Here is a 27,880-nt window from a genome sequence, read left to right on the forward strand (position 1 = left end):
TGGCTTAGCATATTATATAATCATGGCTAATTATTGTTTATCGATGGCTATTTATACAGCTTTACCTTGTTTCTGAATTTTACCAATGTCACTTTTCAATAAACTATAATTTAAACAAACTGTGGCTTAACATAATACATGACACTAAAATTAAACTTCCTACATACTCCAGGATTGTTCAGGTTTTTCTAGCTTGGCTCCTCAAAGTTTAAGAATTTTACAATTCCTTTAATAATATTTTTATTTAAATGATAGTTAGATAAAAGCAAACTATTATTGGTGAAGATTCATGGTAGACTACATGTGTACCATCCAATTTAATTTTAAAAAGATTTTTCACGTTGTAGCTTTATTGAAAAAAACTGGCAGATGGAGTCAAACAATACAGAAATACATTTTTTTTCCCTGGATGTACACCGCTGCTCCTCCCTTCCAAAATATGAAATTCCTCCATAAGGGAGAGAAATAGCTAGAACTGCTCTCCTTCCCAGTCCACTTCACTACCCATTCTGTGTGAACACATTATATTTTTGTTGCTTCTACAGAAAGTAAAAATGGTGAAAGCGCAAAAACTTAGGACTTATCTTGGGTAGCACCTTTTCCAATAAACAAGTTTAATTAAAAACCAGAAGCTTTTTAAAATGCTAACATTGATAGTTGGAAAAGATGCTAGTCTCTTTTTTGCCATCAGACTAACATGACTTTCCTCCTGCAACATCTTCAGTAGAATAACATATTTCTCTTCCTAACGTTTTGGTAGAAATCATGATAGGAAGAGGAATAAAACTATTCTGAGGTCAAAAACCATACTCGAGGAAACCTCTCATTCAAAAGCCACATGTGTCATTTTAAAGGGGTACTAAACTTTAAATAAAAAGATTAAATTTCTATGATTATTACCTGCATGTTTAATGATTGTCCCCTTTGTCCAAATGATGGTTAAGCCTATTCTATAAATTCTATGCCAGGGATGTCAAACTTGTGACCCTTTAGCTGGATGCATCACATGTTGGCCACGCCCACACCCCGTTTAGCAAAGGGGGAAAAAGCTGTGATACCTCATGTGACGCCACCATTGACGACATGAGATTGACACCCCTGTTCTATGCGATTATTTTATGAAAGAATAGGTTGTCTTCTCCTTTTTTTTTTGATTTTGATTTTTTTTAAATATAATAATTCCATCTTCAGTTGAACAGTATGTTGCCTGGGTAGAATGTCTTGTAGATGTCCTAGTCAGAAGGGGTTATTTCTTTTCAGAAAGAATTAAAATTGTCATTTCCCATATTTGTCCTTTACAAATTAGGCCTAGATTTGAGTTTGGCAGCAAGATATAAGCCAGGCATCTATAGTGGGAAGAGGTGGTGATCATAGCAATTATAATCGTGTCAGGCATTCTGATGCAACTATATAATTGCAACACTTGAGTAATCACATCATGCATTATCACTGCAATTTGCTGCAGATATCAACTAATGGTACCACAGGCCTGCCCAGTCATTTCCTTGGATGCCCATTTGTCTCATCTGTTTTTTAAAGATTCTTTTAAAATTTCATACAATACTATGGGTTGTCCTCGACTCATAACCACAACTGAGCCCAACATTTCTGTTGCTCGGTGAAACATTTGTTCAGTGAATTTTGCCCCATTTTATGGCCTTTCTTGCCACCGTGGTTGTGAATCACTACAGCTGTTAAATTAGTAAAGCAATTAAGTGAATCTGGCTTCCCCATTGATTTTACTTGTCAGGTCACAAAAACTGATCACATGACCCCAGGACACAGCAACTGTCTTAAATATGAGTCAGTTGCCGATTGTCTGAATTTTGATCATATGAACATGGAGATGCTGCAAGAGTTGTAAATGTGTGTGAAAAACAGCCTAAGTTACTTTTTTTCTGTGCCGTTGGAACTTTGAACAGTTATTAAATGAACTGTTGTAAATCGAGGACTACCTGTAAATGTTTCCATCTCCTTATGGGACCTTGGGTGAAAGAGAGAAGGGCATCAGCGCCACTTTTGTCAGCTTTGTTGACTCTCTTTGGGTGTCCTGCCCGGCTCGAAGATGCTGCTGCCACTGAAAGGGGCTCTCAGCCTTCCTTCTCCTGCCAGCTATTGTCTAGCCAGAAAAGCTGCAGAAGGAAGGAAACAAAATGATGGTTCCCCTCTTGGGATCTGCCTTTATCCGATTGTCCGCTTTCTCTTCCACATATAAAAGTGACAGCGTTGGTCCTCGTTTTAAAAAAAGAAGAAGCATTTATGATTCTCGACTTCATCCCCGAACTTTCTAACCAGCCCTTGATGCGCAGAAAGTCAGTAGGCTTATAAAACTACATTATCCCGAAATCTCCGGGAGTACTACGGGGAAACTACGTTACCCAGAAGGCCTCGCGAGGGCAAAAAAATAGTAATAATCATAGCGAAACTGCGAGGGCAAAAAATAATAATCATAGCGAAACTGCGAGGACAAAAAATAATAATCATAGCGAAACTGCGAGGACAAAAAATAATAATCATAGCGAAACTGCGAGGACAAAAATAATAATAATAATCATAGCGAAACTGCGAGGGCAAATAATAATAATACTCATAGCGAAACTACATTCCCCGGAAGCCTTTTCGGGAACTTAACGCTGTCGTGGCGTTTCGGGATTTCAGTGGGAATGCCTGTAAGGGTGCCCGGTTTTCTCCTTGCCGCTGAGTGTCTGAACGTCGCTTTTCCGCGGTGCCCGTGAGTCTCAGGGGAAGGGCTGATCTCTCCTCTCCTGTGACTAATAAAGATGAGGAGGGCTGGGCTGGGTAAGTGGGGATCAACAACGAGAAGTTTGTGGTGGGGAGGAGCTGGGCTCTGCGGAGGAAACCCGTGTTCAGAGGTTCACAAGATCCCTCGCCTTTGCCACAGTTTAGTCCCGGCCCTCGTCCTCGGGAAAAGATCCAAGCCAGCCCCTCCCTTGTATCTTTTAGTCTTCCTCTTATTTGTCAAGGCGAATAGCAGAGGCCTGGTAATACCCTTCTTCCTATCGAGGTCTTCAGTTCTCCCCCATCCCCGGTCAATGGGATTTACACTTAATGTGTCAGAGAGTTCAAAACATTCAATTGCAGGTGTGAATACAGATAGATTTATCTGTGGGGCTGTTGTCTCCTACCAGGAGTTAAGCCATATAGTTGGCTATTAGAACAGATGGTAGAGATGCAAAGAGCAAGTGGGGTGTAGGAGAGGGACTGGCAATAGGGGCATCCTATAGGTTAGACTTAGACCGGGTGATTTTGGGCCAGATACACTCAACTCAGTCTATTCTGCTGGGCTGTGGTTGGTGAAAAAAATAGAAGGAACTTTATGCACACCTTTTGATGGTCTTCTATCAAAAGTCGGTATATAAATCTAGCAAATAAGAGCCAGAAAGAGTGCTGCGAGAATATCTACAGATCCTTTGCATCCTGGACATAAAGTGTTCCAACTTCTACCCTCAAAATGATACTATGCAGAACAACTAGACACAAGAACAGTTTTTTCCTATTTTTCTGCTAAATAACTAATTCCCACAACATTGTCAAAGGCAGTATTACCATCATTATTCTCATCTTCCCTATTACCTATCTCCTTATGACTATAACTTTATTGCTTGTATATTCCGATTTATATTATTTACTTAGTATCTTAGTATAATTTATGTTGCTTATTTAGTATCCATGACTATCACTAAGAGTTGTATCTAATGTTTTATAATGAATACAATGACTATGATAATAGTCTATCACTATTGTTGTATGTACACTGAGAGCTAATGCACAGGAGACATGTTCCTTGTGATCACACTTGGCCAATAAAAAATTCTAATTCTAATAAAGACAGGTGGAGTATCAGATATACTGATTCAGTCATCCTATTATAATTGGATGGACACATATCTCAGATTCTTAAAGGCCAGTTGTACTTTGAGGGTGTATTTATGGGTTGCTTTCATCATGTATCTACAGAAACCATTGTATTACTGAATAAAGTTGAAGCCAACTGTTGACTATGATGAGAGTGATAAAATACTATCTGTAACTTTTTGTTCTATATATCTTCCCACATATGCTACAAAGATATCTATCAGTCTCTTTCCCAGAATATGTGGGAGGAGTTTTATAGAGGGATGGGCTGATAGATTAGACACAACCAAGGTTCAAGACTGTGTGAGTAATGAAACCATGGGGCAACAATGAATATTATGGCATTAATATTGAGCTCCTGTGGATGCTTAATATTCAGCCCAGTTTTCACTGCGTTAATGAGAATGAAAAATGGCATTAACTTTTAAAAGAGGTTTGTAACCCTGTCATCAAAACCTCCCATTCCCTGTCCTATGACATCTAGGAATAACAATTTATCAGAAATCTTTTATTGAATGCTAATTGTAGACCTAAGACTAGAAATATCATTTACTATGACAAAGATAACACTATACATTATGCAGATAGCTTGCAAATTTTAATCAGCTTTCAAGAAATTCCTAGGAACCTGGTATATTCTGAAAGCATTTGGGCCCTGTAAAATAATGAGAAATTTAAAATATAAATTAATTATCTGCAAAGTAATTCAATGGAATTCTGTTAAAGTATATTCTACTTAATAATAACTCACTTTCTCCTATTTATGAACTCTTTTTGACTCTTGTCAAAAATGTTTTCTATTTTATATGGATAAGCTGTGTCTCATTTAGTCAGCTAACTGTAGATATATGTGCATTTCCACTGATTAAATAGCTTCATCATATTTTTATGTTTTACCTAAAAAACTTTGAGAAAATAGAGAAAGATAGGGTATGCCACTTTTTTAAAAAAAATTCAGAAGTGGTTGACAGTCTCCAACCCCAATCCAAATGGTGAGCAATTTATTCACATCTTGTGCATTGAATAAACAATAAAATCCAATAGGTCCAGTAATTATCAATTATATGTGTAAAAATAAGAACATAGATTTCCAGCATTCATGTGAGACCGGAATTAAATTAGACCTTATGGCAATATTCCACGAGTAGATTTGTTCTAAGGCACACTTCTGGTTTTAAAGACAGAATTTCTGAGATGATTATAATTTATGTGATTATGATGATTATAATTTATAATTTATGTGTGTTGGGGGGGCCTCAAGCAGAAAAGAAGTTAATCCTGATTTTATCTATAGTCCAATTTATTACCAACTGTATAAGTGATCTTCACCAATTTGAAGACTATTCAGAAACTGGCACATTCTTAATTTTTTAGTTATGCTAAGTAATTTAGTGGCTTGGTAACTGAAATTTTAAGAAAAAGTAAAAAGGCAAACCTACCATATGCTAGTATTCTAAACAATAGGCGTTGAAATAGTCTCACTTTGGAAAAGTGTGACCTACTTCATAAGTTTATTGCATGCCAGTTGCCACTTGGCCCTCCAATGACAATATACAGTATATCAACACTATAAGCTATAGCCGTGCTCTTTAAGACAAATTTGCTTAGGTATGTGGCTTCCCAAGTCTTGTGTGGAGCCTCCAGTACCATCCTCAAATTGCTGCTGCATCATTACTTTATTAATGCTGCAGGTTATTAGAAAGAGCACCTGAATGGCATTCATTAGTTGCAGTTAATAAAATCAAAATTAGTTTTTGCCCTTTTCCTAGAAACCTGTCAGGAGGGCTTTTCATGGATTACGAATAAAACATTGCATATCTTTATTTCGGAAAATTAAATCCCATTGACAATGGTTTGCCTCCTGACCTGTTTAAACTTCATTTGCCTTCAGTCTCTCCATTAGTGTTCTACATTTCAAGACTGGTTCCACTGCTTTGCCTGTCTGATGAAAAGGTGGAGTAGAACAGGGGTTGCCAACCTTTTGGATCTCAGGGACCACCAAACTCATAATTTTAAATCCCAGGGACCACTAACCGGTTCTGTGGGCATGGCCTAATTTGTGGGTGCGACTTGGTGGTCATGTGATTGGCTGGGCATGGCTGAATAATAGAACCTTCAGTCTTAAGGGAAGTTCAGCTGTGCTTAAATGCAGAGCCGAAGATCTAAAGACAAGCTAGAAACAAGAAATCCAACCATTTCCTGCTTCCTAGCTAATCTAAATCTCCTGGCACAGCAGAACACCTGATGGTTGGAAAAAGGAAAAATAGCAATTTAGTAGGCAAGTTTGCCAGGTAGGCAGTGAGTGGGTGGGGAGGGTTCCCGTGGGCCATGTGGGCGGCACAGCCTTGTGTTTCTGCACAACCTGGATTAATTGCTTTGGGAGGGTGCTCGGAGTGAGATTTCTCTGTAGACCACCAAAATTTTCTTGTGGCCCACCGGTTGGCGACCGCTGGAGTAGAACAAGGTTTCATTAGTGCATACTTTATAGGACTTGAACCCAAATATCCTTGAAGAAAAGGATAGTAGCTTTTCTCCTATGGTAGTGTTGTAAATGGATTTCTGAATAATCTTAAAGTGCATCATTGACTAAAACTGATTAATAGGATTCTGGAAAGTAACTAGCTGTATTTCTGTGTTTATCATCATTTATGAAATAGATACCGGGGCATTTGGAATTGCAAGAAACATTTCCAGCCTATGTTGTATAACTTTTGAATTCTGTCCATATAAAATGGTCACTGTACAACTTTTAGATATCCAAGATATGTGAAGACATAGTTCCATCATTACTTTATTATTCTAACTATTTGGAAGTGAAGATCCTGGCTTCCTATGAAAATTATAAATCCATTTTCCTATTAGAGATATTGAGGCTGTTTATATGCCATATTTTCAATAAAATAATTTGAAATTGTTGATTTTTTTAGGTCATCAACATATCTGACTCTTACTTGACTCTCATCTTCCTTCTCTTGTCTAGCCACTACTTTTTCATCTGCCAAATTTATCATGAATTTGGTATATCTGTGGGCTGTTGGGTAAGAGGGATGTATGTATTAATTATGTGTGGACGAGATGCTATATGCATGCATGTATTTAAACATAACCACTTCAACTTGTCCCACCCTTGTGCAACATGTTCTAAAATGGCCCTGTATCTAAAAAAAAGTTGCATATCTTGCAAATAGTTTGTAATTCATTTTGTCATTTTATAGATATGCAAGATTTTTTTTCAAAAAATTAAGCAATCAAAACCTTATGTTGTAGTTTCAGAGAAATGGGATATAATCATGACCTATTGATGTTGATAGGATTCTGGCTGCAAAAATTCCTACTTTAAACTTAAAGAGTTGTCTTTGAATATATGCTGTATATTTATAATTTATTAAAATTAACTGTACAATAATTGATTTCAGCAAATGGCCTGGCCTATTTTCTTATTATAGGCCAGTTGTTAAAATTTACATTCCTGCTAATGATGGAAAAGCTTAATTTTGTTTGTGAAATTAGTACTGGTATGCTTGGAAAACCATTACATTTTTCAAAGAAGAAACAATGGGATACAATTATAAGGAACATTTGTAATGAGTTAGATGCAACAAAATATAATCTTCATTTCTAACAGCCTTATATTTTTCGTTCTAAAAGTTGACCTATTATTTTTGTTTCCAAAGGAGCTATTAGCTATTAGGGGAGAGAATGAAAAAAAGTTTTGTAGCCTTTTAGAAACATAACAAATTTATATCCACAAGTTTTGTGAATCGTGTCCACTTAATCAAAGTGGGGTTTAATAGTGCAGTTATTACATCTTTGTGAGTTAGTACAGTTCTCTAAAATAAATTTAATGACAAATGACTTTATGTGTGTGTAAATAAATTATGAAATAGTATATTTCTTAGGTTATCACTAAATGACAGTACGTTATTAGCAGGGGTGGGATTCAATTTTTTTAATAACCAGTTCTGTGGGCGTGGCTTAGTTGGTGGGTATGGCTTAGTGGTCATGTGACTGGGTGGGCATGGTCAACTTGACATCACTCACGAGGGATGCTTCTCCTCGCCTGGCCTTTCATGACAGTGATGCTGCAACAGTTGTAAGTGTGAAAAACACTTTTTTCAGTGCCATTGTAACTTTGAATGGTCACCAGTTTTAAACCAAAACCCAGAAAGGATATGTAAACTCACGTTTGAATGTCAATGTTTCTAGCTAGCCAAGAAGCCTTGCTGAATGTCACTCATCTTAGTTCCTTGTCATTAAAAGCTTCTTTCCAGCAGCTCTGCTTCATTATTCAATTATTTCCTTAAAATGCTGATCATTGAATGCGTCTGGAAGTATTTCCAGGGAAGTATTTCCTCCCAACAGCAGTGTAAAAAGCTTAAAACAACCCTTCTCCTTTAAGAAAGTACCAGGAAAGAAAAGAAAACCTCCTTCAGAGAAAGTAACTCTAGGGATACTGCCAAGAATCTAATAAGGGTGGAAAAAAACAAAAGATTTACTTCCAACAGTAGCTTCTCTGAACTGCTTAGAAAGTTAACAACTGGTTCTAGCGAATAGGTGAGAACTGGTAGAATCCCACCCCTGATTATTAGGTTTCTGTATCCCATAGCAATCATCCAGATGTATGATAGGCCTAATAAGGGTAAATTTTGCAGGGTAATTTTTTTTACTGAATTTGCAACATAAATTGGGATGCTGTGTTAGCTCAGTGATTTAAGTCAGCAGCCTGGGTTTGAGACCTGAGCATCACACAATAGGGTGAGCTCCTGTCCTTGCTCTAGCTATTGGCAATCAAGCAGTTTGAAAGCATGCAAATGCAAGTAGATAAATAGGTAGCTCTTTGGTGGGAAGGTAACAGTGCTCTGTGACTTCATGCTGGCTACATGATGATGGAAATATCTTCAAACAACGAGCTCAATGGCCTTAAAGGGAGATGAGCATTCCCCTTTAGAGTTGCAACAACTAATGGAATAAAATCCTCAAGGACTCCATTATCTTACCTGTTATCTCATAACATATTATAATTGAATTTTATTTAAAACATTACAGTTATAAAGCAGTTATGAGCATCTTTAGATCTGTTAAAAGTATTAAGAGATAGAGTGTATGTAAAAATATAAAAAAATACACAAGGCTAATTTTAAAAAGGAAAGGGAAAAAAATATCAGGAAAAGCAGTTCAGGGGGAGCAGTTCAGGGAAAGGAGCAGAAAATAATATTTAAACAGTAACTGGAAGGGAAAAGAGTAAAAATTAAATAGTAAAATGCAAAGTGCAAAATTTTCCACAAATTTCAATGTATAGAAAACAATTTCAAATCTTTATTTTGTATTTATACAAATAATTGCAGATATTTTATATTTATACAAACAATTGCAGATAATTGCAGTAAATTAAATCCAATTCTACTTATCTGTGGAAACAAAGCAATTCAAAGAAAAAAGCTAACACGTTATTAAATCAACTATTAGTATCTGAAAGATTATTTTTTATTCAAGAATAAAAAGTCACTTTCTTTGCAATAGTCCAAGAAAAATATATTGGAAATTTCTTCATAAATTGACAAGTTCCAGTTTTTTAGAATATAATTTTATATTGTTTTAGCCCATAGCTCTCTTCTAAGAACATGCTTACTTTACTATCAATAGTTTTAAAAAAGCACTTCCAAAAGTGCTTTTAATACTAGATTTTAAATTAATGTTTTATTAAACGTGCATCATAAAATCAAAAACTTATTTAGCAATTGCATATTCTAACAGTGTTTTGTTTGGCTTCTGACTTTAAACAACTTACATTCCCAATTTACAATAAAAAGATGTAAACAGTACAATATAATATTACGTCATCAACACACATTAAAGGACAATCTAAAAGTCCCTATAATGTTAACTTGTTAGAAGAGACATTCAATTATTTCAACAAGCCTTTTCCAAAAGCTGTCTCTTAATGGTTCTTCCTAAGTACCTGAAGAATGGATGTTAGCCTGCAGTAATTGTATAACCTTTAGATTTACATTTCAATTCATTTAAATTTAATTATTTTCTTGGTTTTATTCTTGAATTTTTCTTTGTAAAAATTGCAAAGAGGCAGAGAGCCAGTTTAATCTTATGGTTAAGGAGACTACATCTAGAAACCAGGAGACCATGAATTTTGGTCCCACTTTAGACATGAAAGATAGTTGTTTGACTTTGTGCCAGTCACACTTCCTTAGCCACTTCTCTGGGTTGTTATGGGAAATATAGCAGGAGGAAGATAATTTGATGCCTTCAGTTATTTATAAAAATAATACAGATAGTGCTTGGATTGTGATCACAATTGGGACTGGAATCTTAGCCCCAATTGTGAAGTAAAGTGATACAAAATATTATCATTGCATTCTAACCTAATCTCAGGATGTTCCAAAAGTGATATTGGCACAGAGAAATGGTCCCTGATGCTAAATAGGAGTCTGAAAGGAGCTCTCCCTTGCAAAATTTTATCAAACAGTTAAGATACCACTCGAGCAAAATTACCCAATTATGAAGGTTTTTAATTGCTAGTCTTGAAGACTAACACAGCCTATTCTTACTAAAAGGGCAAGGGACAATTTCTAAGACCAGTTTTAAAGAGTAGAACTTAACAGTTGAGGAAGATGATGTCTTTGATTTTGTGTTGGCATGAAGTGCAAGGAGAAAGAAAAGACAGATCCCATTTAATTGATGATCCAGATATGTACACCCCACTAAGAAAATCAAAGAAGGGGAAAAAAGATGCATCTTAATGTATTTTCTTTAGAAAAATGTTAACAGTATAAAAAAACATTGGACTATCCAGTTCAGGATTTTTTTTAAGATGATGGATTTGGATCCTGAATTCTCTTTGCAACCCATTGGATTGGATTATAGACTGAAAGGCCCTGAGTGTAACATGAATTAATCACCTTTGTATATATTCCTTCTTTCCTTATTCATTACTTTGACCCTGTTCATTTTTAGATTATGAAAGGTTTAGGTTGTTCCTGTTGTATGATGACATTGCTTGCCTGTTCTTTTAAAACAGGTGATGATTTAAAAAAACTAAACTGTTCTTTCCCTCCAGAAACTATACTGCTCAAAAAAATAAAGGGAACGCTTAAAAAACACAATGTAACTCCAAGTCAATCACACTTCTGTGAAATCAAACTGTCCACTTAGGTAGCAACACTGATTGACAATCAATTTCACATGCTGTTGTGCAAATGGAATAGGCAACAGGTAGAAAGCATAGGCAGTTAGCAAGACATCCCCAATAAAGGAGTGGTTCTGCAGGTAGTGACAACAGACCATTTCTCAGTTCCTGTACTTTCTGGCTGATGGTTTGGTCACTTTTTTTTTTTTTTGAACAAATTTTATTAATTTTTTTAAAAAACATACACAAGCAAACAAAACATAGGATGTAGTAACATAAAATATCTTTTTCTAAAAAACACATAGAATATCTTATTTAAAAACAAGATAATTCCAAATTATTACATTTCTATACAAACACAATTTAATATATATATTTATCTTATCTGTTCAACTTCATATCCTTTCCCAGCTTCTCTTTACTGCTCCCTTTCCTTCTGTTTAATTGTATTTCTTTGCCTTAAATTATATATATTCATTATATATAGTTTCATTAATTCTCTTCCAACATCCTTTCAAACATAAACAAACATTACACAAAACATAAATACATAAAACTTCTTTTTGGAAAGCGACTTACCCCGGGTTAGATCTTTTTGTACAGACATAAATCAAATTCGTGCTCACATAATATACTATTTCATATCTTATTTAACATTCTATATTTTCTATATATTTTCTCTCTCCTATTCATTCTTTTAATTCTATTTTATTTATTTCATCTCAATTTAAATAATTATACTTGCATCTTTTGTCCGTTCTCTTTCAATCATCTATTTTTCCTTTCTTTCTAATACAATATTTCTCCTGTAATAACTTCTTTCCCCTAAATTTTACAGTTAAAATAATACACTTTCCATACTGATTCTGCTTCGTACGTTCTAAGTACTACATTTCAAAATAATAAAACAAGCCAATAATATTAAATTTAATAAGTAATAGTAAAACCAAGAAAAAAGGAATATTGAGTTTATAATATAATAAGAGCAATATTTCATAGTAAATTAAACTCTATTATCAAATCTTAAACATTTTCATAGCTTCCCTTTAATGCATTATTAATTCATGTAATATTTAAATTTTCTAATTCAATTTCAAATACTAATATCTACCATACAATCTTATGTACTTTTGCAGAATCATTTTTATAAAATTATATCTTACCCCTTATCTCTGAAAAAAAACTGTTTTTTAACATCTTGTTTAAAGCTTTTATGACTTCTTTCCTTTTTCCCTTCCTTTCTTGTCAATTATAGCTTTTTGACCCCCCCATCTCTCAAGTTTCACTCTCTTTATCTTCCCTCTCTGTTGTATTTCTCTTTTCTGTTGCTTTCTGACATATCGATTTTTCATCTTATTTTTCTTTTTCTTGGTTGCTTTTTTAAGTCCTGAATTCACCATTTTTTTACCCCCCTTACGCTTTTCTTCCTCCACTAAGAGTATTTTCCATTAAAGATGGCTTCTTCTTCTTGATCCCAGCCTTCCTGTCGCTGTTGTATTTCTTGATAGGTAGAAATCCCCATTTCTAAAAAGTGGAAAATAGATCCAGAAGAGCCCATGCCTTCCTGTTCCTCTTCTTTCAATTTTTGAAATTCCATTTGTAATTCTTCAAAAGATAATGCCATTTTCCCCTTTTTTGAAACAACCCAAATATCTTTAATCTTTCAAGAAATAGTTCACAAAGATCCCAAAGTCACAAAGCAAACCAAATCAAAGCAAACAGTTTCATTTAGCACTTTCTTCTTTCTATATTTTCTCTTCCTAGGGTAGAATTCAAATACACAGTTCCAAAGTAATCTTCTAGAAGTCGTAATACCTTTTGCCATTGCTGACCGCCGCTCCACCGCCTTGGGAAAAAGGGGTTTTGCCGGCTGAGGAGGGGGTTTGCGATACCCCCAAACCCAAATCTGGATCCCCTCTCTCTTCAGCTGCCTCTATAGCGCAGCCCATCTGGATCGGAGGAACCTCGGCAGCGAGCGCAGCAGGAATCGCGGAGGATCGCAAATTCCTGCCGCCACCGAGCCTTGCAAAACTGGAAGCCCGGTGCTTTCACTCTAGTGGTAGCATGAGACGGAGTCTACAACCCACACAAGTGGCTCAGGTAGTGCAGCTCATCTAGGATGGCACATCAATGTGAGCTGTGGCAAGAAGGCTTGCTGTGTCTGTCAGTGTAGTGTCCAGAGCATGGAGGCACTACCAGGAGACAGGCCAGTACATCAGGAGATGTGGAGGAGAATGTAGGAGGGCAACAACCCAGCATCAGGACCGCTACCTCCGCCTTTGTGCAAGGAGGGACAGGAGCACTGCCAGAGCCCTGCAAAATGACCTCCAGCAGGCCACAAATGTGCATGTGGCTGCTCAAACGATCAGAAACGGACTCCATGAGGGTGGTATAAGGCCCCGACGTCCACAGGTGGGGGTTGTGCTTACAGCCCAACACCGTGCAGGACATTTGGCATTTGCCAGAGAACCCCAAGATTGGCAAATTCACCACTGGCACCCTGTGCTCTTCACAAATGAAAGCAGGTTCACAGTGAGCACATGGGACAGACGTGACAGGGTCTGGAGATGCCGTGGAGAGCGTTCTGCTGCCTGCAACATCCTCCAGCATGACTGGTTTGGCAGTGGGTCAGTAATGGTGTGGGGTCACATTTCTTTTGGGGGCCATACAGCCCTCCATGTGCTCACCAGAGGTAGCCTGACTGCCATTAGGTACCAAGATTAGATCCTCAGACCCCTTGTGAGACCATATGCTGGTGCAGTTGGCCCTGGGTTCCTCCTAATGCAAGACAATGCTAGACCTCATGTGGCTGGAGTGTGTCAGCAGTTCCTGCAAGACGAAGGCATTGATGCTATGGACTGGCCCGCCCGTTCCCCAGACCTGAATCCAATTGAGCACATCTGGGACATCATGTCTCGCTCCATCTACCAACACCACGTTGCACCACAGACTGTCCAGGAGTTGGGGGATGCTTTAGTCCAAGTGTGGGAGGAGATCCCTCAGGAGACCATCCGCCACCTCATCAGGAGCATGCCCAGGCATTGTAGGGAGGTCATACAGGCACGTGGAGGCCACACACACTACTGAGCCTCATTTTGACTTGTTTTAAGGACATTACATCAAAGTTGGATCAGCCTGTAGTGTTTTTTTCCACTTTAATTTTGAGTGTAACTCCAAATCCAGACCTCCATGGGTTGCTCAATTTGATTTCCATTGATAATTTTTGTGTGATTTTGTTGTCAGCACACTTAACTATGTAATGAACAAAGTATTTAATAAGAATATTTCATTCATTCAGACCTAGGATGTCTTATTTTTGTGTTCCCTTTATTTTTTTGAGCAATGTATATTTTCCCATCTGAATTTCTGATGCTTTAATTTGATTTTTTTTTTCAGGTGAAGGAGCTGCTGGCAGCAACTATGGTTATACCAATAGCGGCTATAGTGTATATGAGGAAGAAAATGAGAAGTTAACAGAAAGTTTGCGTTCAAAAGTCACTGCCATAAAATCTGTAAGCATGTCATTTTACTATCAGCATCTTAACTGATTTGAGTACATAATGGTTGGATTATCAGTGTATAGCAACAGTTTAATTGAATTGAGGCACAATGTTGCCCATCAGAAAACATGGTACATTTGTTCATAGAATAGATTCTACCTATACTTGGATTTGAGTTTCAGCTGCCCTTTTTGGCTAATCAACATATTAGTTACAAGCTGGAACAGGCAGATGATTTTGTTTTTTTAGCAGTGTGACTAAGAATTGTGTTCCTAAGGGAATGATAGCAAATATTAGTAAGTCGGTCTATTTATAAGACAAAGTTAAATTATTCTGTTAAATAAATAATTATAACTGAAAATCGAACTAAACCAGCCCAGTTGTCTAGTCTGGTCCCTATAAGTAAAGTTGGCATATCCTCATTTGCCAATTCATTTGCTATGTCTTTATGGTTTAGACCTCAATGTGGCAAAAAAAGATCAGGTTTGCTTTAAAAAGAAACATGTTGACTCCAACTTGACTTGTACACCTTGTAAGGAAGGCATATCAAGACATTTTAGCATCAGTTTGATTTAAAGGGACAAGATAGATATTTTAAGCAGGAATAAGAATAAAATCATTATCATCGTATTTCTTTTTCCAGATGTCTGAGCTGATTGCTAGGGAGGTTTTGGAAACTGACTATCCTGATTATATTTTTCCAATGGAAGAAAATATCTAAAGCTATCTTTGAAATGTGGGTCCTTGGTGCTTACTGACCTTGGTTGTTTATTTGCAGACATTACCTAATTAGATAATGTATCAATATGTTTATGATAAATGAGTGTGACTGTGGGGTTTACTCCCTGGTTATATACAAAATTTCCTGCCTGTTATGGATGTCCTCTACTAGTCTCCTGCCTGTCAGCAGGTAAGACAGACAGGCTAAAGACCAGCATATCGCATCCCTGAACACCAACCAGCTCTCAGAAGACATAATGAAAACTTAATCTCACAATGTATAGACAAACACGATTCAAAAGAGGCAATAAAAAAGCTAAGAAGGAAACAAGATCAGAATGAATCCTCTCCAGCAGTCAACCTCCAGATAATCCAGGATTAACACTGGAAAACAAGCAGAAAATAATGCCTTAATCAAGGAACTATATCAAGAAGAAAAATCCACCCCACCAATTTTGGCAAATCAAGCTACTGAATATAAGCAGGGAGCAAATCCTATTAGCACTGGTGATGTTATTTAATGGGTAATGAAATGCTTCAAAGCAAACAACCAAGATGAAAAGCACCGAAGACTCCACCTATCTGTATTTTTATTGATTCTGGCTTTATTCCACGGTTTATGATTGCATTCATTTGTGACATAACAAGAGAGTTTTGAAATACATTCTCTTGGGGACAAAACAAAGCCCAAAAATTAGAAGACACTCTTATTTATCTAGAGAAAGCCTTTAAAAAAAGCCTTTAAAAATAAGTAAGAGTTGTCCTAGTCACATGTTTCAGTAACTATGATGATTCACTTAACAACCATGGGAAAAGCTATCAAACATCTGTTGCATCATGTGATGTCTTGCTTACTGATGAAGTATAACAATTAACAACTGGATATTTTATAATTCCTTCCTAATAATTCCAAGTATTATTTTTATAATTTTGTATTTTTTAAACAGCAGCCAAATTACATGATTTTTTTGTGTCAGCTGTCTAACTTCACTCTGACATCGTTTTCAGATGAGTCCTGCCAGTTCATTTCCTATGAATGATCTGATGACTTCATTACTGATCAAACTCAGAAAGATTGTGGGGTGTTTTTTTTTGTGGGGGGGGACAATGCAGATTGTCATAAGATGGAAGATGCACAACTGGAAAAGATCAGGAAACAATGGTAGCCCTGGAGGACTTCTTTATTTGTAAAGCATGAAATGACACAGTTGGTTATAATATCTTATAAGTAGTGTGTGGCTCATTTAAACTACATGAGCCCAACTCATTCTATTCTATTCTATTCTATTCTATTCTATTCTATTCTTTTCTGGAGCAGCAATTCTTAAGTAGCCCTGTGACTCACTTGATCTATAGGAAATAAATGAGATGTATAGTAATTACTACCCAAACTAGCTAGTATCCTATTAATCATGTTATGTAATTTCATCTACCATGTGTTTTTTGCTCAACATGAGTGATCTGAAGTGTAGCATATAAAATACTGAAACATAAAAAGCTGAAAAAAAATAAATTATGTAAGCATGTTATAAGCAGAAAAGAAATGAATTAAAACAGATTTAAAGGTATACAACATGTTTTTAGTTAAAGGCTTTGGATAGCAGAGCAAACTGTAGCAATACCATGTTTTTTCCCCCTGCTGCATAAGAAAAAGAATTAACAGAAGAAGGGAGAGATTTCATATTTGAAAATGAAAAAAATAAGGCTATCTTACTCAATGCTATTTTCTACCTGGGATCTTATAGGATCATCTGGAAAATACCTTAAAGAAGCTGTTATCTCACTATTTACTATTATGCATTGTAATATACCACGTATGTATTTTTTCTCATAGCTTTCCATTGAAATTGGAACAGAAGTTAAACAACATAATACATTATTAACTGAAATGGTATGTATTTACTTAAGCAGTTTATTTTAGATGTATCAGTTTAGTTTTAAAATCACTCAAGTAAATTCTAACATACTAATCCCTTTGATCATGCTTAGATTACACCACTAAATTCAATAAAATAAGTGAACACAGATAGTCCTCAACTTACAACAATTCATTTAATGACTGTTCAAAGTTACAACAGCACTGAAAAATAGGATTTATGACCATTTTCCAAAGTTACAACTTTGCAAACTCCCCATGTCCATGTGATCAAAATCCAGATGCTTGGCAACTTGTTCATGCTTATGACCGTTGCTGTGTCCCAAGATCATGTAACCTTTTGACAAGCAAAGTTAATGGGAAAGCTGGATTCACTTAACAACCAGGTTACTAACTTATCAACTGCAGTGATTCACTTAACAACTATGGCAAGAAAGGTCATAAAATGGGCAAAACTCACTTAACAAATGTATCACTAAACAACAGACATTTTGAACTCAATTGTGGTTAATTCAAGGACTAACTGTAATGATATTTAGGTTTGTTATTTCAGTAGGTTTATTTTATATACAAGTTTGGATTTTTTTTAGCCCTATACATAACATCAAAAGTGTCACATTTTAAAACGTTTTTGTTCCAAATCGCAGAGATGGGCGACTATAGAAATCAAATAATAAATATAAAAAATGTTACAAAATTTTGTATTTTTCTACAGAAAAAAATTTCTATAGAATAATTGCAGAAAAAATCCTTTCCCCCAAAAAAACCTCAAATTTTGTATAGGATATTAAAATAAATGAGGTTAGATGCATGATACATTTTCTCAAAAGGCAAAGATATCCATTGTCACCTTTTTGGGGAAGAGAAACTAGACACTGAAGTACAATAATTTCCACACAATGAAAATAATTACGTTTCTTTAACATTTTGCACTCTCTAAAGAGTGCAACTGTTTAAATTTAGTATTTTAAAACGAAGCAAAGGAATTATTTAACTTATTTTCTCTTAAGGTTCAAGCAGTATTTTCACAATTTAATAAACATTATACCCAAAAATCACTAAGAGGCCTAAATAAATTCAGTTGAGGATTATGGCCAAGTGATAATTTGAACTCAGTATTCTGGTTATAACTCTGACGTAGCTTTCTACAAATGGAGTATAGATAGTCCCCCCCTTATGACCATAACAGAGCCCAAAATTTTCATTGCTAAGCAAGACAGTTAAGTGAGTATGTTCCATTTTATGTTTTCTTTTACCACAATTAAGCAGACCACTGTTGTTGTTCAGTGAATCATACTTCCCTCATTAATTTTGCTTGGCGGACGCCAGCTGGGAAATGATGCTATTTTGATGAGCCTGGGACAGTGCAACTGTCATAAATACATGCCAGTTGTCAGGTGCCCAAATTTTGATCATGTGACAATGGGGATGCTACAATGGTTTTAAGTGTGAAAAAAGTCATGTCACTTTTTTCAATGCCATTGTAACTTCAAACGGTCACTAAATGAATGGTTGTAACTCAAGGACTACCCATACTGCTTGGATACATGAACAGATGCTCTTCAGCAAAATCCAAGATGATTCGGTAATTCTGAGAGTTGGAAGTCTATACATCTGATGGGAGCCCAAGTTGAGGAAAAATATTCTAATACATGGGAAGCTGGGGCTTGAAGTCAATTCAGAGAGTTGGAAGTCTTTCCATCTTAAAAGTTGCTAATAGCAATAGTACTTAGACTTAGATACCGCTTTATAGTGCTTTACAGCCCTCTGAGCGGTTTACAGAGTCAGCATATTGACCCCAACAATCTGGGGCTTCATTTTACCAACCCCTGAAGAATGAAAGGCTGAGTCTTTAGCCAATCTTTAGCTGGTCAGGATCGAACTGCTGGAGTGAACAGTGAATTTAGCCTGCAGTACTGCATTCTAACCACTGTGCCACCGAGGCTCTCAATGTTGAAAAACCACTGTATATGCTTTGCTGATCCATAAGCAGAGAAAATACAACTATAAGTTCTGTCTTTATGAATTAAAAATTAATAGGTAATATTCAAACAGTAAAATAATTCTGCATGTTTTTAACAACAGGACAATGATTTTGATTCAACAAGTGGATTCCTTGGTGCAACAATGGGCAGACTGAAAATCCTCTCCAGAGGAAGCCAGACAAAACTGTTATGCTACATGATGTTGTTCTCATTGTTTGTCTTTTTTGTGATTTATTGGATTATTAAATTGAGGTGATGCAGATCTCTATTATGAGATTATTCACACCATCTTGAAAGCTTTTTTTTGAGAAAATTGATAATTTTTGTAACTGGATTTAGGATTAAATGCATTGAATCTCTTCTGTAATTCTTAAATGCTTATCAAGCCAGAAGCAGTGTCACTTTAAAACAAAAACAAAAAAAACCTTATTTTGTAGACTTTCCTGAACTGAATTTTGTTCAAAAGTGAACTCTTTGTAAACAAAACAAAAGTTTACTAAGTAGTTCCATTATTGAAACAGGCATTTTCCTATTTAGAAATTACACTATATAACAACAGTTGCTTTTTTTCCTAGTAATAAAAATAATATTGGTAATTTTGTATCGAATATTTTAAAAAGCCAAAACACTTCTTTTCAATGCTAAGTTAATTGAAGGGCTATTGTTTTAGTAAAGTATTTAACCAAGTTCTGAATTTGGCTTGAGTTAACTATTTACTTTAAACTATATAATAGTTTTGAGATACAGTTATTGTGTGAGGGAAAAGAAAAGACATGATTCTTTACTCACATGTCTGTGCTGGGATTGCATTACTACTATGTTTAGGGTTAATAGACCGGAATTGTCAGTTTTAATTTTACTACACTATCTTACTGTAGGCAGTTTACAATATTCTAGGTAGGCAAAGCAGTAGCACAACTTGCTGTTATAATGTCTGAAGTTTCATCTAATGTAATAGATGAAATGAATTACTAATGTAATAGTGAATTACTAATGTAATAGTGAAACAGTTTTTTTAAAATAAAGAATGTATGAGTTAGAGTTCCCTTTAATTAAAAGATGAAAGGGATCCACAAATATTAAATCCCCATTAACTAAATGGCCTGTTTTATTAGAAATTGGTATATTCCTAGTAGCAATATCACTGTTTAATTTGGTAGCAGAGTATGTGACATTTAAAATATAGGTGACATTTATAAACTTCCTGGAAGAGAGATAAATTTTGGTGGAGAATAGAGCCTCATTATTTATTCTTTGAAAAAAAAGTGTACTGTATCTATAAGGAATACCTATCTCTTTTTTTCGGTTTAACATTCTATTGTTATAAAATAAAATAAAGATACAAAAGTAAATGGGAAAACAGTGGGGAGGAAGAAGGGGAAGAGTGAGGAAGGGTGAGAAAAAAAGAAAAAGAAACTGACTTAAGACTGTCTCTGTTGCAGTAAAATAAGGCATTAACATCAAATCACAACTTTATTTTTTCCTAATATGAACAAGCCATTTCTATAAAGTATAAAGAATACCTATTTCATATGAAGATTTCTTCACAGCAGGGGTTTCAATTAATTTTTTAGCTTGTAATTCAGCAGCAATAGCAACAGTACTTAAGACTTATACATCGTTCCATTGTGTTTTACAGTACTCTGAGAGGTTTACAAATATCAGCATCTTGCCCACCCCTCACCCCCAATCTGAGTCCTTATTTTACCAACCTTGAAAGGATGAAAGGCTGAGTCAATCTTGAGCTGGACAGGACTGAATTCTTGGCTTGGGCACTTTAACCACTACATTGCCACAGCTTTTAAAATTCAGTAGTTAAGATGTTGGAATAGTGGGGAAACCTGAATTTTAGGTCTGCTTTACACATGGTAGCCAGCTGGTTGATTTTAAGCCAGTCACTAACTTTCAGCCCTAGGAAGATGGCCCCGGAAAACCACTTCTGAAACGTTTCCAAGAAAAGTCAGTAGATTTATAGGTGACATGCCAGTAGTCAAATCTGATTTGGGAGCAATCTTTATTTAATTCTCAATATTAATATACTATTTTTGCTAGGTTCATAGAGGTTGAGATTTTGAACTGGAAGACATAATAGTGGATTTTTTCCCATGGTGTTCAACATATTAACTTGCTAGAATTAATAGACCTACAAAGACATATTAACAAAATGACCTTGCATGTTAAATTAAGCTTCTTTTGCATATAGAAAGTTTTTTGAGAAGATTGGTAAATAATTTTTACTAAGTTAAAGTCTAAATCTCCACTAGGAATCTTCAGCATTTATGTTGAGAAGTTTGATAATGCAAATCCAGTCACTATGTAGCTAGGTTCCCATTAAAAAGCATTAAAGCAGGGATGTCAAACTTGTGTCATCACAGTGGTGTCATGTGACGTATCAGGACTTTTCCCCCCTTCGCTAAACCGGGCGGGGATGTGGCCAGTGCATAACATATCCGGTCGGCATGCCACGGGTTTGGCAGCCCTGTGTTAAAGGGAGGATTCTACTCACCAACACAATTTGTCATTTCAACAGCTGTGATATTTTCCATCCATTTTCCAATTGCAAAATATAGTGTCACACTTATATGAGCAAGGATATCATGTTTCATGTATATGTATTTTATATTGGCAAATTGTTCAGTTGAAATGATTTTTTAAATATAATAGAACAATTCATAATTATAGTTTATTCTAATCATATATAAATGCTTTGATTATAAAAATTATATCCTATTTTATTATATAATCAAAATACTAAGGAATATCTTTGATTTTATTAACAGTATGGCTTATATATATATACATATTTATCGTATAATATAGAGAAGTACAAGAAGAACGTCCTTTTTCCAATATCATCACATTTCCTCTCAGTATTATTTTTTATTAAATTTATTTGCTGCTTATCTTGCTGGGGGTTACTTTAGGCAACTTACTATAATAAAAAGAAAAATTAAAAATTAAAATTGTTAACATTAAAACTTTAAACCAGGGGTGACAAACTTGCTTTCATTGAGGCCTCATAAGGGTTGTGTTTGGGAAGAGGGGGTGTGGCCAGGGGCATGACCAGCTCATCACTAATGTTGGAAGCAACTGTGGTGGGCTGGGGGGATCCATTGTATCCGGCAGAGGAAGGCAAGACCAAGGAGGGGGCCAGACCCTTGTCCTTCAGAGGTGCCTCACTGTCCCTCTCTGGCCATGAGGAGGACCCCTGGATGGTGGCTCAGGCTGTCCAGAGCCCTAGGCAGCAGAGGGTAATCACCCAGCCCAGCACTTGAGCTCCCAGGGCACTGGGACCTCACAACCCAGCCATGCCCAGCCCTGCTTCCCCCAGGGGGTACCTGGCTGCACTTACCTCCTCAAGGCTGCTGCTGCTGTTCTTGCTCTCTTTGGCCAGTTTTCTCATGATGTATACAGGAGGGCAAAATGTGTGGGTCAAAGGAAGGCCCAACTCCCTCTCCATGCAAAAAGACTTGGCGTTGTAACCAAAGCATCCTCAGTGATAGGATAGGAGACAACCAGGAGAGGTCAGGGGGAGACAAGGGACAGCAAAAGAGCAACAGGGCTGCTGGTGGCTAAGTGCTAAGGCAGGATGTCCCTCAGACCCTCCCTCCCTCATTATTTTACCTTACACAGTTTAGACAAAACTTATTTCCTTCCTTTCTTTTTCCCTCCCTCTTCATTCTCCTTTTTTCTTTCTTCCCCTCTTTCCTTATTTTTCTTTCCTTGTTCTCTTCCCATCTTTTCTTCCTTTTCTTTGTCTTTCCTCTTTACCTTTCTCCTTTTCTGTCCCTTCTTGGATGCTCAAATGCAAAAGGGGAAACATTTCTCAATGCGTTGTGATCAAATGCGACTTTTGCTAGTAGTTTGTTTTGGTGGCACTCTGCAAGCGAAAACAGAGTTCAGGAGGGGTGCATCCCCCACTGGTCCATTTTTTACTGTGACGGCCTCCTGCAACCCTCTGCCGGTGAAAACTATGTTTAACATCCCTGCTTTAAACCATTTGAAGAATACGATTAGGCTGACTGAGGTTAAGATAATTTTCATCATAATTGTGTTATAGAGTTCTGAAAATCCTAGGGCTCATTCTTTTTCCTGTAAAAGAAGAGAATACAGATTAACGCTTCAATTTAAAATAGCTTTTCCATATCTAACTACAAGGCTACTGTTTACTGATACCATACTGATATTATATCTGAATTTGCTAATCTCATAAAATTCAGCTGGAGGAAAATGGTTCCCTTTCAGAATTACTTGAGTATACAGCCAATGACCCAAGGGGTAGTAAAAACCTTCAGTGTTAGCAATCATTGATAGCTTGATTCTGAATGAACCCATTCAGTTCTCTTTGAAAGCTATCGATATTGCTTGCTGTTATCACCATGCTGGCAGTGAATTCCCCAAATTAGCTGCGTATGGCGTGAAAAAAATATTTCTTTCTTGCCATCTTTAATCTCCCTGCATTTAGTTTGCACCTACTCTTTTTCAGGCACAATATTCAATTAAACTAGTCAACTACAGGTAGATTTTTCCACATCTTTTGAAAAGGTAATGGTGGCTTTAAAACATTGTGTATTATACATACATATAGAATGCATGCTATATATTATTCAATTGTTACCAACAGAGTTGAACAAACAATGCATTTAAATAATTTAGATTAACATAATTATATGGTATACATTATTATATGCAATATTAATGCATATATTAATAACTATGAGATGCATGGAATAATAATATAAACTGGTAGGTATGACAGTTCTGGTTAATATTTGAAGATGTTGATTATAAAATAGGTGAGATAAGAATTCTAAGTTAGTCCTATCATTACATTTTTTTTACATTACATCACTACCTTACATCGTTCAGAAGCAAACGATGGATGGATTCATTTTTTAGTAATTAAAAGAAACACCCCCAAAATGCTCTAGGTATGAACGTGCAGGCATTCACCCATTCAAAGCAGAAAAGTGGATTCAGTTCTGGCCTATGTGTTCTCACTATGCATGTGATCAGGAAAAAAAAATACAGCTTCTTTCAAGTGCCAGAGAAAGATGGTGTGAGTATAACCACATCAGATCAGAATCACTTTTTTTTTTGCTTCATATTCAAATACTATGTTATCAGTGGTTCTTGGAAAACATCAGACAAATTTGCACATTTTAATTTACATGCAAAAAAAATCACTATGAAAATTAGAAATTTGGTCATTCCTTTGGATATATTTATTCCACCTACATTTTAAAAAAAAAGCTCTAATACAGATTATTAAAACAGTAGCAAAAAATCTATGGTTAGTCACAAAACTTACGTTTGGGGCAAGATACCCATGTATTTGCATATAATGTACAGCATGATTTCATCAGCACCTCCTCCTATTGATACCAATCTTAAATCTCTGCCATGACAGAAAAGGCAAACAAAAGTATCAATAAAATGAAATTTGTTCTGCTTCGCCTTTCACTTAATACAATTAATATTAAACTTGATATTGTTTAATGTACTTGTTTAACTAAGTCAACGTGAATTGTGAATTACTTTAATATACTAATCATCATCATCACTTAAGATGTATTAGATTTGTTAGTACAACATTTTAGTTTGAGTCATCAATCTAAGGATCCTTGGCAAGTATAACTAAGTATGGCTGCATATATAACACCCAAAGCCTACTAGGGAAATCTTGTCAACATTTCTATGTTGTCAAGCTGAATAGCCATCAGTTGGAAAACAAGATTCCTACTCTAGTGCTGCTCTTCAGAAAATGGAGACCATGATCTTGAATCACAGTAGGGTTTAATCTTCTGCATTAATCCCTGTGACTTTGATTGTGGTGGGAGTTAAGGTTAGGGCTTCCACAGAATTGTTGTGATGCACATTTTCTCTGTGTGTTTATGAGACAAAATGCATTCCATAAAATTTTTCCAGAATCCCAGTCAGTCCTCTATCTCAGAAAAGCTTGCTAATTCCTTGTGGGGGGAGAGGGGAGTTACTTCAATTCCATTTTGGCATGCCTCTTTGAATTAGAAATGAATGCTCTCCATTTGCAAGTATGTGTAGTCCTTAGTTTACAAGCAATTGGGACTGGAATTACCATAATTAAGCACCAGAAATGTAAAGAATGATGTGGTCACACTGCTTAGTGGTCACACTGCTTACTGGCAGTCCTAGTTGCCATTGTTAAGCAAATCATTGAGGGTCATTAAGTGAGGACATCGCATGATCACTATTTGTGATCTCTTGGGTCGCATGATTGCGGGATGCTGCAACAGTTAAAATGCTAAGGATTGTCCATAAGTACAGGTAGCCCTATGACCATAATTGAGCCCAAATTATGAGAAATTTGTTAAGTGAGTTTTGCTCTATTTTACAACTTTTCTTATCCTGTATGTTAAGTGAATCATTGCAGTTGTTACATTAGTAACATGTAACCTGGTGTTAAGTGGATTTGGTTTTTCTATTGACTTTGATGTCAGAAGGTCACAAAAGGGGATCACATGATCCCGGGACATTGCAACTGTCATAGGTATGAACCACGTGTCAAGCATCCAAGTGTAAATACGTGCTCATGGGGATGCTGCAATGGTCATAAAGTGAGAAAAAATGGTCATTTCAGTGCCATTGTAACTTCAAACGGTTGTTAAACAAACTGTTGTTAAGTCGAGTGCTACCTGTACCAATTGTTCAGTGAACTGCAATTTTGAAAAGATGCTGAGTGAGTGGTCATTAACCAAGGACTCCCTGTAGAATTATAGATTAGAGTATTTTTTAATCAGTGAATAAAATGTTACATTCTGAAAAAAGGTGCTTTCAATGTGATCATGCAGAATAAAATAGGGCTATGCAAGAATTTCAGATCTCATATTTATAGAACATAGAATAACAGGATTGTTATTCTATATTCTACATAAGGAATCTTGGACACCATCTAGTCCAACCTCCTGGTCAAAAAGAGACCCTATACCATTCTGGACAAATGGCTGTCCAGTCTCTTCTTGAAAATCTCTAGTGATGGAGCAACCACAACTTTCAGAGGTAAGACGTTCCACTTATTAATTGTTCTCACTGTTCTCTCCTTAGTTCTAGGTTGGATCTCTCTTCAATGGTTTTCCACCTCGGCATACCTAGTTCTCTCAACATTTCATTGTATAATTTAGCCTCCCGACCCCTTATCACTTTGTTGCTCTTCTCTGATCATTTCTAGAGTATCAATATCTTTTTCTGCTGTGCTGACCAAAACTGGATGCAGTATTCTAGGTGTGTGTGTGTGTGTGTGTGTGTGTGAATGTATGCACATGCATGCATATATATGTATATTACAAACATACATTTATTGAAAATATGTTCATTGTTTGAAATAGTTCCTGTTTTCAAAAAGGCTGGATTTCCAACTTACCTTTCTTATTGTACTTAAGTTCGGCTATTGGCATAACAGGATGGTTTAATTTTACATTGAATATAAATGTTGTTGGTCAATGATGGAAATAAAAGTTTACTATCACTTCTTCAGCTGTTCTCCCTGTGAATTTGTAAGGGTTTTTTGGGGGTGGGGGTGGGGTGGATTTGAGTGCATTTGAGCTGAAACATGAGGCTTGGGGAATTTTAGAAGAAACCTGTACTGTAATTATCCCATAGGATACATAGTACTCATGAAGTTTCCTGGATTATAAAATGTATATTTTCTAAAAATTTAACATTAACGACATGTATCCAGTACCATACTTCAATTACAATGCATCAACTGTTAATACCTGATTGATAATTTGAATGCTTGTGACATTACAAACTTATACATACTACATCCAGGTAGACGAAAGGGTTAATCCTTCTTACCTGTAGATTCTACTCACTAGCACTTCATTAGTGTACCCCATTCCTCCCCAGAACTGGAGACAACTATCCGAAATCTCTCGACATAGGCGACCACACTTTAACTTGGCCATGGATATAAGTTTGGTCACATCATTTCCGCGTAAGTAGAGACCTCAAATAAAAGTACAAACTTTCCTGTCAAGTTAACCATGTATATAAAAAAATAATGTAACTTATAGGTAGATTATTGCAAATAAATTTTTATTGCACTTACCTACTGCCTCATATAGCAATGCACGAAGGAGTTCCAATTCCGTAGCTAGTTCAGCCAGGCGAAAATGCACTATTTGATTATGAAGTATTGGCTGGCCAAATGTTTTCCTTTGAGAAGTATAATCGATAGTTTTTTTTATCAGGATTTCTAGAGCTGACAGTGCTAAATATGCAACGTAATAAAAGATGAAAGTAAATGTACTTAATTCCTTTCCATTGAAGATTAAGTCGCCCTTCCCCTCCCTCTCTCCCTCCAGATTTTTCTGAATTTTTGCATATCTTTGCCATAGGACATGATCAAGAGTTTCCCTTGGATATTATTGTTACTTAAAGGGAATCAAAGTGAGTAACAGCAATTCTGTGTTTGTTTCATGGACAATATGCAATGTGTGTGGTCATCAACCTCCTTAAAATTCAATAAGTGGTTGCACCATCTTGAACTTCAGTAATGCTTCCTAATAATTATACAGGAATTTTACCTGTTTCTTTCCTTTCTTTGCTCAGTAAAATTTGACATTTTTCTAACTTGAACTGCTTGCATCAAGACTTGCTACAATATTTCAGCTTTTAGGTCTAGAAGAAAGGTGTCAAACTCAAGGCCCAGATAAAGGCCATGGGGTGCTTAGATCTGGCCCATGGGGCTATGCTAGAAACAGCAAAGGACCGGCCCATGGTGCCTCTGCCAGAGAAAATGGAG

The 27,880-nt window shown here is 36.1% G+C and overlaps 2 protein-coding genes across 2 annotated transcripts in view; one reads left to right on the top strand and one right to left on the bottom strand.

Moving 5' to 3' along the window:
* The first annotated feature begins 2,632 nt into the window (after positions 1–2,632).
* BET1 (Bet1 golgi vesicular membrane trafficking protein) lies at positions 2,633–19,792 on the top strand. The gene is made up of 4 exons (XM_026675680.2): positions 2,633–2,799; positions 14,414–14,529; positions 17,072–17,128; positions 19,199–19,792. The coding sequence occupies exons 1-4, from the start codon at positions 2,781–2,783 to the stop codon at positions 19,352–19,354; spliced, it is 348 nt and encodes a 115-aa protein (XP_026531465.1). The 5' UTR covers positions 2,633–2,780; the 3' UTR covers positions 19,355–19,792.
* Positions 19,793–20,552: 760 nt separating this feature from the next.
* The window catches only part of LOC113417340 (putative acyl-CoA dehydrogenase 6), a 58,249-nt gene continuing 50,921 nt past the window's right edge, over positions 20,553–27,880 (bottom strand). Inside the window, exons 7-10 of the mRNA XM_026675678.2 lie at positions 27,185–27,346; positions 26,932–27,082; positions 24,410–24,496; positions 20,553–23,190 (exon numbers count right to left, since the gene is read on the bottom strand). Of these exons, the coding sequence (XP_026531463.1) occupies positions 23,172–23,190; positions 24,410–24,496; positions 26,932–27,082; positions 27,185–27,346 (419 nt within the window). The 3' untranslated portion in view covers positions 20,553–23,171. The remainder of the gene's footprint in view (positions 23,191–24,409; positions 24,497–26,931; positions 27,083–27,184; positions 27,347–27,880) is intronic.

This window comes from Notechis scutatus, chromosome Z, assembly GCF_049901735.1.
Source record: "Notechis scutatus isolate UNSWTSFEM ecotype Mainland chromosome Z, rNotScu1.2, whole genome shotgun sequence".
NCBI classification, from domain to species: Eukaryota; Metazoa; Chordata; class Lepidosauria; order Squamata; family Elapidae; genus Notechis; species Notechis scutatus.